Here is a 12,021-nt window from a genome sequence, read left to right as displayed (position 1 = left end):
TTAACTATATCTATTCTGCCTTGCAATTGTTTTCCTCATTTGGCACTTAAATATACAATTATGATCCAAGCTCAAGAGAGCTATTTCCTGAAGTTATTCTAGATTAGATCCTATTAATTAAAACTGAGAGTAGGGATTTGTAGAATTAAACCCCAAAATCCTTTTTTCCTAAAACATTCTGCAACAAAGAGACACACGTTAGCTTATATAAATTTTATTGTTATGCCTTTTAATACATTTGAGGGCTGTTTATTCTCCCCACTGCAAGTCATCTGGTGTTTGAAGCACCGAGGAGAATGGTGAGAGCGAATTGATTTCCTCTACGGAGGAAACATTATTAATGAATTCTTCGCAGTGGAAAATTCTGAAAAGTGGATCCATCATTGCTAGATTCATAGCCTTGAGCAAGCGTATTAATCTCTCCTAGGTTGTTTCATCTTCGGTAAAATGAGGATCCTGACACCTACCCTCTAGGGCTGTTATATTGAATGAAATGACCTGTTTCAAGCTTTTAGCCCTGTGCTTCACATACAGGTGTTTTATGAGTGTCCTTTTCAATGCTGCTTCTCTTCCTTGTTTCCAGCACTGGCTAAATAATTTCTGAGGTCCAGGGCAAAATGAAAATGTGGGGCTTCCTTGTTCAAAAATTAAGAATTTCAAGACAACAGCAGAATGTGAAATCACGGTGGAGCCCTGTGTGACTGCCTATGTTACACACTCATAAGGCCAGCCCTGATTGCTCCCTAGGGTTTCCAAGGGTCTACTTTTCTATCTTTCCACTAAATTAAAAGCCACTCTTCAAATTAAACAACTGTCAGAGAAATAAATGCAGCTAACTAAAGAGGGCTTGATTATGTGCATTGTTTTTCAACACTGTCTCACTTAAGCAACATGTTGAATATTAGTGAGCCTAGGGCTCTTCTAGAGAGACCCTTTTCATCTGACATAGTATTTTAATGTTTACATCATTTTCTTTCTTTCTTTCTTTTTTTTTTTTTTTTTTTGTTTTTGAGACAGACTCTTGTTCTGTTGCACAGGCTGGAGGGCAGTTGCGTGATCTCAGCTCACTGCAACCTCCACCTCCTGCATTCAAGTGATTCTCCTGCCTCAGCTTCCTGAATAGCTGGGATTACAGGTGCCCATGACCATGCCTGGCTAATTTTTTGTATTTTTAGTAGAGATGAGATTTTACTGTGTTAGCCAGGATGGTTGAGACCTCCTGACCTTGTGATCCGGCCGTGTCAGCCTCTCAAAGTGCTGGGATTACAGGTGTGAGCCACTGTGCCCAGCCTTTATATCACTTTCTATCTGGAAGAATGAAAAGAAAAACAAACTTTGGTTGTCTATTAGTAATCAGACCCTTGAATATCATCCAAGAAGCACTTATTGGACAAAGAGACACTCAGTTCAAAAGCTCTCTATTTATGCTGGGCTACGGTGGCTCAGGCCTGTAGTCCTAACACTTTTGGGGAACGAAGTGGGTAGATCACTTGAGGTCAGAAGTTCGAGACCAGCCTGGCTAACATAGTGAAACCCTGTCTCTACTAAAAATACAAAAATTAGCCAGGTGTGGTGGCACACACCTGTAGTCTCAGCTACATGGGTGACTGAGGCCGGAGAATTGCTTGAACCCAGGAGGCAGAGGTTGCACTGAGCCAAGATTATAGCACTACATTCCAGCCTGGGAGACTCTTCTCAAAAAAACAAGTAAACAGACAACAAAAAAACCCCACCAAACAACTATCTAGACTTATCAAACAGCATTCACAAAGCCAGCAGCATAGCTCTCTGAACAGGTAATTTATAACCTAGAGAGGAGACTTTGAAAGAACTGATCCAGATGTTTAAGAATTAAATATACAAAGAGGAAGATTCTGTCTCCAAACCACTGAGATCCAGCTCTGCTTGCTGTTCCTTTTTCTTTGTGGATGCATCAACATATCCTTTAAAGGAGGGGTCCCCAATACCCAGGCCATGGGCCAGAACCAGTCTGTGGCCTGTTAGGAACCAGGCTGCACAGCAGGAGGTGAGTAGCAGGCCAGGGAATGAAGCTTCATCTGTATTTACAGCCACTCTCCATTGCTGGCATGACTGCCTGAGCGCCGCTTCTTGTCAGATCAGCATCGGCATTAGATTCTCACAGGAGCACAAACACTATTTTGAACTCGCATGCAAGGGATCTAGGTTGCATGCTTCTTACGGGAATCTAATGCCTGATGATCTATCATTGTCTCCCATCACCCCAGATGGGACAGTCTAGTTGCAGGAAAGTACGCTCAGAGCTCCCACCGATTCTACTTGATTATCTATTAAAATGTAATAATAATAGAAATGAAGTGTACAATAAATGTGATGCACTTGAATCATCCCAACCTCCCTCCCTTCCGTTTAAGGAAAAATGGTCTTCCATGAAACCAGTCCCCAGTGCCAGAAAGGTTGGGAACAGCTGCTTTCAAGGGTTTCTCAAAGTTCTAATATCCTATTTGATAAGAGGTAGAATCACATATTTGTGAATATGGGTATTTATACAGAAGCAGTTTATATACATTTATACAGGCAGGGAGGAATTTCCAAATTTCCTCTATTGGAAAACACATACACATATACACACCAACACACTCATACACACATGGTATCCTAATAGAAGGCAAGGAGAATTAACATTTACTGAGCACTTCCTAAGTGCCCCATGTTTTATAGACAGAATATTACAGTATATGGTAGCTTTAATCCATTCTTTCATTTAATCTCAATACACTTTTTTTTTTTTTTTTTTAACAGTAGAGACACTGAGGCTCACATCAGTTATGTAAACCTGCCCAAAGTCACTCAGCATAATGGAGGGTCTAGATGGGAGATTTTATCTGACTCCAACACTTATGTATCAAAATCCTATTCAGTTTTCATGTTAAAAAATTCTGTGGTTGAATTCGTTACAGTGTCTTTAAAGAAAACAACAACAAACAGAACACGGCAAACCTTAACATAGTTGCTAATCACGAGTTTACAAGGCCACCTTTCTCCATCATTTCCCACCCCATCACATTAATCACTCAGGTCTAGGGAGTTGCAATTTTGCCAACAGCCGGACAGAGCAAAGATAAAAAGTTAAAATTTCTGAGGTGGGCCCCACTCCAAAGCCTTCACGAGAAAAAAACAGCAACAAAAAAAACCACATTAGGCCCAGTGCGGTGGCTCACGCCTGTAATCCCAGCACTTTGGGAGGCCGAGATGGATGGATCACCTGAGGTCAGGAGTTCGAGACGAGCCTGACCAACATAGCGAAACCACCTCTACTAAATACAGAAAGTACCCGGCTTGATGGTATATGCCTGTAATACCAGCTACTTGGGAGGCGGAGACAGGAGAATCGCTTGAACTCGGGAGGCGGAGGTTGCAGTCGGCCGCGATTGCGCCACTGCACTCCAGCCTGGGCAACAAGAGCGAGACTGTTTTCTTTGTTTTTTGTTTTTCTTAAAAAAAGAAGCCACTTGTGCTTTCAATCTCTCCTCGCTTCCGGCCTCGACCGGGTGGGAAAAAACTCCAGCACGTGGGCGTCCACGATTCCCCGGCAAGCACGTCACTCCGGGAAACAAGCTGGTCGGCCACGACTGCGCCGGCGCGAGGGACCCAGCGGCCGGAGACGGTCGCCCCGCGGTTTCCCTGGAGACCAGGCGGAAGCCGGAAGTAGCGCTGCGGTTCACAGCGGCGGGATGGAGAAGCTGGGGGTGGAGCTGGAGGAGGAAGGCTGCGGCAACGAGGAAGACGACGAGGCCTGGGCCATGGCACTGGCGGACGTAGGGGCGGCTGGCAGCTTGCAGGGTGCGCCGGGGCCTGAGGAGCCCAGCGGCCTCCTGGGCTGTAAATGAGAAGGGCGGGGTAGGCGGACGCCCGGGATGGCGGCCTGGTCCTCGCCCCGCTCGGCTCCTGTAAGAGAGGGCTGCCTCCCTCTGCCTCGTGTTACGCGGCGGGTACCTCCAGAGGAATGGCTTCACTCAGTAGGAGTAGGGTGGGGCGCGTCCACACTGCAAATGCGTGTCGAGGGTGCATCTACACCTTCCTCTCCTCCTCTGTGAGGGGCCAAGTGGGGCAGGAATCCCCAAGCCAGCCCGACGAAAACTGCAGAAGCTCCCGGGGCCGTTTAAGGTTGGAGAGGTTAAGGACCTTGCCGCTCTCTTGGCAGAGGGTGGGACCCGGTCTCAGCCCTGGCAGGAAGGGATGACTCGGAACCTAGGCGGAGTCACGTCCGCTGTGGTCTTATCTCCGGTGACCCACTTCCAGTGTCTGGTTTTTACCTTGTACCGCCCACCTCAGGGCCTGGATGCCAAGGCACCGGTTCTCACCTCCTGCTGGTTTTTTTCATTCATACATTTAGAGACAGGGTCTCCCTTGCAGCCTTGAACTCCTAGGCTCAAGTGATCCTCCGCCTCCCGAGTAGCTGGGACATCAGGCACGTGCTACCACACCTGGCTAATTTTCAGATTTTTTTAGATCAGGTGTAGCTGTGTTGTCCAGGCTGGTATCAGACTGTAGCCTGAAGCCATCCTTCCATCTTAGCCTCCGAAAGTGTTGGGATTATAGGAGTTAGCCATCGTGCCTGGCTTTTTAAATTTTGGAACAACTTTAGGTTTACTGAAAGTTGCAGAGATAGATCCCCCTAGTGTTAACATAAACTCAGTACATATGGCAAAACTAGGAAATTACTATTAGTATAATACTGTTAACGGAACTACACGCTTTATTCAGATTTTACCAGTTTTTCTGCTAACATTTTCTGTTCTAGGATCCCAGCCAGAATATCACATTGTATTTTGCTTCTGTTTTAACCCAGTGTAGAGAGGGGTCGGCGCTCATTCCCTTCCCCTGCATGTGATCTAAGCAACTTTTTTAAAACTAATAGCTATTCAGTCTTTCAATTTAGTGAATATTTATTGGTGGTCTTTTATGTCCTAGACACTGTTTTAGGCACTGGTGATTTAGCATTAAACCAGATAATCTTGCTGTCATGGGAGGTAAAAATTGCCCACACTGGTACCCACTGGTTGTCTTTTGTCATTTTGTATTTCAGATATATATATATACATATAATTGTATATATATTATAAATGATATATATAATTGTGTATATATTATAAATGATATACTACATATCATATATAAATATATTAAAATGTATATATATATTAATGTAAAAGGATGCTGCTTAGAATAATTTTCAAGTTTTGTGAAAATCAACGTGGTTTCAACTTTTCTGCTCCTTCTGGTTTATGCTGAAAGCTACCATAAACTTCCAAGTGATAGTATTATCTTTTGCATCATCCTTTACTGAACAGATTTTTTTTTCTCCTCAAATTTATTGCTATCCTGAAAAAAATGCAGTACACAAAGAAACGCTAATTAAGAGGACTGAAGACCCTACTCTAGGTGGAGTTTCATGTCTTTGTAATTTTTCGATGCCTTCACATATAATCCAGGAAAAAGCTAACATCACTTTGCATTCTTCCTTCATAGGTACCGTGTTTTAAGGAACTGTCAGTTGCTCGGAGATGACAGCAACCTGATTTTTTAAAAATTTCTTTGTATATTGTGCAGGAGTTCATGATCAAGTGTTGCCCACACAAAATTCTTCATCCAGAGTCATAGTACATGTGGATCTGGATTGCTTTTATGCACAAGTAGAAATGATCTCAAATCCAGAGCTAAAAGACAAACCTTTAGGTAACTGAACAGTTATAATATTTTTATTGCATAATGATTAGATTAGCAACTCATCATGCACATTATATACGGATTTATTAACCTTATTAAGAAAGATCTTGGAAGCAGTTCTTAACAGTGCTTTGTAGCTGGTCATTTTTGCTTCACTACCAACTGTAAATTTTACAAGCCTCATTTAGTAAGTGGTGAATCTGAGAATAGTATAGTTGACAATAAATGAAGAGAAAGAAAACATTTTACTTTTCTGTGCTGGTTAGTAGCTTAGTTTGCTTGGCAGATTTCTTTTTCTCACTATTTGAAATTTTACAAGCTTTGTTCTCAAAAACAACCTCTTATTACATTTTAGTGTAAGTGTTCATCTGTCCTCCTCTTTCTAAAATTAACTCTTAAATTGTATAACATCTAACAACTAGTTGGATTTTGAACATAAACCTAAGTATTATTAAGACAGCAAACTTTCCGTAAAAACAAAAGCATCATTTTAAATAAAAGCCAAACCAACTTTATATTGGATATTTACTTGATATGCTGGCTTGTTTTATCATTTTTATTCGTATTTTAAATTGAGAAAGAGATTTTCATGCATTCAGGAAAGATTAAACATAAAGAACAATTTTGGTTCACTTGCTGCTACCCTCTTGTGCCCAGTTTGGCTTAATAAATCCCAAGCTAGCCTAGCTGATTCACTGAAGAACAAAGGGATGATTAGCTTTTGCTATGCCAAGGTGAGTCTAGGATCTTCAGACTTTCCTAAGAGTGCCAAGAAGTTAGAATTAAGGGACCTAAATTTTTTCTCCTCAAAGCATTTCTAAGTAGTAGCACCGTAATATAAGATGTTCTATAGATAATACTTAATTAAAAAAAAAGAGTAATTAAGTACGAATGAATGATTATTGTGAAATGAGGGATATGAATGCTCCACTTTTTGGGAGGAAAACAAGTATTTCATTTATACTCAACAAATATATGATGAACTCAGGCTGGTGACATACAGTGGTGAAGCCATATAATGTAATGCTCCATTAAAAGACTCCTTTTTTAATTAAGAAGTCTACCAATCTGATTTTTTGTGTGGCTCACTGAGGAATCTCAAATTACTGCCTTTGGTTCCATGATTATATATTTGGGCATTACCTGATATGTGAAAAAACTTTATGTAAAAGTAATGTTTCTTGCCTTGTTTATGATACCAAATTTTAGAAACAATGTCTAATAGTAGAGAAGTGGACATAACCTTTTTTTTTCTTCTACATGTTTGCATTTTACATGTTTTAGGTGAACATTACTCTTACAGTGGTAAGCAAGTAGTTAACTTGTATAAAAAGAGCAGAGCAAATAATTTTGAGCCATCTTAAGTCACCAATAAACTAGAACTTTTTATGCAGTCTGTAAATAAATGATCATATTTAATTGTTTTTGATAGAAAAGTTCAATAAGTAGTACATAACTGTTAGATCCCCAAAAATTGCTGTAGCCTGGCCCGTGTTGTATATGTTATATTTTATATTGCTTTGTATTAGCAAGTTACTTGGAAGAGAAGTTGAGTTTTTCTAGCAGCAACCAGTATTTAATTGTACTCGATTATTTTCATCTCTTTTTTTTTTTTTTTTGGTAAAACCTGCCTTATTATATGGCAGTGTAAATTAATCTGCTTTTATATTGTCTGGGAAAAAATCCTAGAGAGATTTGATTTGTATCTTATTACTGAAGATTCCATAGAATGGTGATTTATGTTCATTTTTATTAAATTTGAGAAATGTAATATACAGATTGCCTTTTGTATGTGAATAACTCATCTATTGTCTAACTTGTAATTTTGTGTTATTCAGTGTTTTGTTATTTTGTTATTAATAACTTACCTTCTTCAAGGAGACAAAACCAGAGATTAAAAGTGGATATGGAAAAATACCATATTGGTATATTATAATTCATAATTAGGAGGCAGCTTGAAAACCTAATGTTTCTGTATTATAGAAATTTGATTTATGGAAGCTGTTTTTTTTTTTTTTTAATTGAGACAGGGCTTTTGATTCTTATCAAAACTGATTGCCTTACAATTTAGACAAATGTAATGTGGAATTAATAAATATTATCTTTAAATGTTTCTTTAACTGTGCTTGGTTTTCTCATAAAATATTTTTTATAGGGGTTCAACAGAAATATTTGGTGGTTACCTGCAACTATGAAGCTAGGAAACTTGGAGTTAAGAAATTAATGAATGTCAGAGCTGCAAAAGAAAAGTGTCCACAGCTGGTATTAGTTAATGGAGAAGACCTGACTCGATACAGAGAAATGTCTTACAAGGTTACAGGTACAAATTAATAGGCAATATACTTTTAATATTAATTTTTATGTAGGATGCGTGTTATGTGAATTTTTAAATAAATGTGAAATAAGATGCTTTTTCCTAATAACTTCTTATTTTGGGTCTCATCCACTTTAAAAATTATATAAAAGGATAACTATATTCTACAAATAATATTTTTAAGATGTATAGTTAGAAGTAATTTTAACTCTGTTATGATTGATGTTTATAACAGGGAAAATTGGAAAACAAAGTTTAAAAGTGAGAAAATGGGAAACTGTACTGTAAAAGATGCCAGGTATTTAAAATTTTAAGTTTAAATGAATTATGAAGAAATATGTTGTTTTCTGATGCACTAATGATAGTTGCAAAAGGTTTCTGTAACGTTTGATCAGCATAATTAAAAACTGATTTCTTATGAACTAATAAAAATAATGGATTTATTAATATTTTCTTAGATTTTATTTGTATAATTAATATCACAGTGTAGCTAAACTCTCTCATGCTAGGTTTGGGTTTAAATCTTAGTGTTATAGTAAATTAGAGGAAAAATGAAAATGAGTGCACTGGCACATTGCAAATAAAGTAGGTTGGTGCAAAAGTAATTGCAGCTTTCATAGTTTTAATGGCAAAAACTGCAATTACTTAATATGTAGTGTAAAAATCTATAATGATCAGCTTTGCAATTATTTGTCTTCATTTTTACTTTGTTTTTATTTTATTGTAGCAATTTTCAGATGATTGGATTAATGTCTATAATATACAAAGAGTTCTTAGAAATTAACAGGAAAAAGAAACCTAATTAAAAAGGACAAAGAATATGAACATGTAGTTGACAAGAAGAGCCTAACTCAGTGTCTAACAATTATAGGGAAAAAATGCTCCAATTTATTAGTGGCCAAGGAAATTTGAATTACTAAGATATTTTATATCCATCATACTTGCTAAAATTTAAAAGGAATGTGAGAAAAGGCATCAAGAACACTTACTGAGGTTAAATATGCATGTCCTTCAATGCAGTGATGTCATTCCTGGGAGTTTATCAAATAGAAATAAAATCGTAAGACTGGGCATTGTGGCTCATACCTGTAATCTCAGCACTTTTGGAGGCTGAGGTAGGAGGATTGCTTGAGCAGGAACTTGAGGCTGCAGTGAGCCATGATCATGTCGCTGCATTCCAGCCTGCGTGCATGTAACAGAGTGAGACTGTCTCTAAAAATAGAAAGAAAGCTACAAGAACATACAGACATATGTATAACAATGTTTATCATAGCATGGTTTATGATTGTTAAAAGTATGGAAGGAAAAATACCCATCAAGAGAAGTAGCCAAATAAACTAAGACATCTGTATGATGCATATTATATAGCCATGAAAAAGAATGCATTGGTGCAATACTATTTGACTGATGGAGATAGGCCTTGCTGAGTGAATAAAAGGCAAGATACAAAATCACGTATCATGTTTTTCCAAATGTGTAAAATGATGGCCTAAACACCTCCTCTCATATATAGGTGTATGTCTATATAGGAACAAGAAGAGAAACATGAGAGAGTATATTATAGGTTTTTAACATCAATTAACTTGTGTCAGGAAAGGCATAGTGCTGAAATGGGAGGAATGAAGGGATAGCAGAACAGAAAAGACAAGATTATACTCCCAGATATCACTTATTTTGTTATACAAAATTGTGTATGCGTAACTATTAAAACTTTAGAACTTTCTCTGTGGAGAAAAAATAAAAACTTAAGTTTTAGTGTACACAGAAGTGGTTATATAATACATAGACTTCTGTATCTTGCCTTTGAGCTTATTGATCTTTCATATCATTCACAGAGATTTTCCTCACTCTTTTTAATGCCTGCACAGTATTTCACTGTATTTATTTGTTTATTGAACCAATTCTTCAGTGATATGAAGACAGTATGTATGTCCAACTTTATGCCTGTTGTTGCTACGTAATTAATAATTGCACTTCCTTTCACTCGAAAAATGTCTTGTTTTGGATGTTAAGTTATATGGTTTCCCTGCATAGTGATGGATTATTAGGCTGTTACCAGATTTTTGCTCTTAGACATTTTCTTGTAGAAATGTTGGCATATTTTTAAAGGGCTTTCCATAAGGTAACTTCCTAGAGGTGAATTGTTGGATCAAACATGATTTGCATTTAAATGTTTGGGTACTGTTATATGGTACACCTGAGGTTGCCCCAACATATTGCTGGTATATATGAGAGTGTTAGTTAAAAAGTGTTTGCGTGATAGAAGAGGATTGTTTTAATTTGCAGTTTTTCACGAGTAAGGTTGAGTATTTTTTCATATATTTTTGGTTATTTATGTATTTTTTTCTGTTAACCTATTCACTTGCACCTGTTTTTTATTTGAGTTCTTCATCTTTTTCTAAGTATTAAGTAATTAGTACTTTTTTGTGTCACTTTTTTTGTGAAAAAAGTTTTATTTTTTAAGTTATTTTATCAGTTTTTCCTTGCAGTATTTTTCTGAGTTGAAGTGGGAACCTAGCCAATTAGTCCTTTACTGTATTTATTTCTGACCTGTTTATGATATATAACCTTATTATTTATTTCACATATTTATTCTACTGCGTGTATACCTTTCTTCAAGGTAGGTTTTTTTTCCCTCTAATTACAAACTCCTCTTTTGAGCCTTGTGTAATTACGTGTTTGATAATGCATCTTGCTTCTGAAGTTGATACCAAGAAAGGTTAACTTCAGGGATGGAGGCTGGGCATGGTGGCTGATGCCTGTAATCCCAACACTTTGGGAGGCTCTGGTGGGGGGATCATTTGAGGCCAGCCTGGGCAACATAGCATAGCAAAACCCTGTCTCTACAAAATTTAAAAAAAAGAAAGAAAGAAAGAAATTAGCCAAATGGTAGTATGTGCCTGTAGTCCCAGAGGCTGAGGTGGGAGGATTGCTTGGGCCCAGGAGGTTAGGGCTATAGTGAGCTGTGGTGTGCTACTCCACTCCAGCCTGGGCAACAGAGTGAGACCCTGTCTCATTAAAACTACAGCAACAGCAAAAACCTTCAGGATTGGGATAATTAGGGATTTGTCCTGTGACCTAAAATCAATCAATGTTTAGTGATCCACCAGCTTCATGCATGATTCTGTATTTAACTTGCTTTTCTACTTAGTACTTAAAACCTTATCCTTTATTTTTCTTAGATAGTATTCATTTGATAAACTCTTTTGTTTTCTACATCTTATTTTGCATGTCGGATATATACTTTTGAAAATAAATTTCAGAAATTGATGAAGGAAATGCAAAACAGTCATTTTATATGATCAGACATATTGTCAGTCTGTCCTGAGAGGAGGTGATTGTTTTCTTTAGGTAAATCAGGAGATTTTTGGTGTTCACTGTGTCACATTGTTATCTTTATTGGTTTCCCCTTATTGTCAATGTTGACATCAACAAATCAAAAAAGCACTTTTGGTGTTTGTGAAAAAACGATCTGTGTGTAATGACATAGTCCTTTTATTTCTGAGCTTCAGAAATAAATAAGGATCTATGCATTTTGTACACTAAGAGACTTGCATTTGTTTTCTCTTATCCAGCTGGTGTTGGTAGGTGATTCAGAGTAAAGTAAAAAACTTTCTCAGTGATTTTAAAGTTATTAGTCTCAGTGTTAATATATGAAAATTGATAGTTCTTTTGAATTTATTTTGAATTTTGGTTCTGCTCAATATAGTAAACATTTGACTTAAGGACTAGATATTGTGCTAGATGCTGGGAATTTGAATATCTGTAAGTTGTGGTCTATCTATCTCTCTCTCTGTCCTAAGGAATATGCTTGGGAATGGCTAATAAAAATACCACGTTACAGTATATTTTGAAAGTTGACTTTCTGTTTTATTTAGTAATAATTGGAACTTTTAAATGTTATTTTGTTTTGCCTCATTTAAACTCTTGGAAAAATATAGCTAAAATATATTATTATAAGCAGCCTATAGTTTATTCTTTGACACATTTTTTCAAGG

At 37.4% G+C, this 12,021-nt stretch overlaps 1 protein-coding gene across 5 annotated transcripts in view; it reads left to right on the top strand.

Annotated features, from left to right (window-relative positions):
* The first annotated feature begins 3,655 nt into the window (after positions 1-3,655).
* The window catches only part of POLI (DNA polymerase iota), a 40,150-nt gene continuing 31,784 nt past the window's right edge, over positions 3,656-12,021 (top strand). The window contains exons 1-3 of one of the 5 annotated variants that reach the window (XM_039463733.2): positions 3,656-3,822; positions 5,593-5,718; positions 7,865-8,029. In XM_039463733.2, coding sequence (XP_039319667.1) covers positions 3,714-3,822; positions 5,593-5,718; positions 7,865-8,029 — 400 coding nt within the window. In that variant the 5' untranslated portion in view covers positions 3,656-3,713. The other 4 variants (XM_003926058.3, XM_010336796.2, XM_010336800.2 and 1 more) reach the window with 4 other exon arrangements.

The sequence above is a fragment of the Saimiri boliviensis genome, chromosome 13 (assembly GCF_048565385.1).
Source record: "Saimiri boliviensis isolate mSaiBol1 chromosome 13, mSaiBol1.pri, whole genome shotgun sequence".
In the NCBI taxonomy this organism is placed as follows: domain Eukaryota; kingdom Metazoa; phylum Chordata; class Mammalia; order Primates; family Cebidae; genus Saimiri; species Saimiri boliviensis.
Note: the sequence above shows the minus strand (reverse complement) of the source record. Positions and strands in the feature narration are given on the sequence as shown.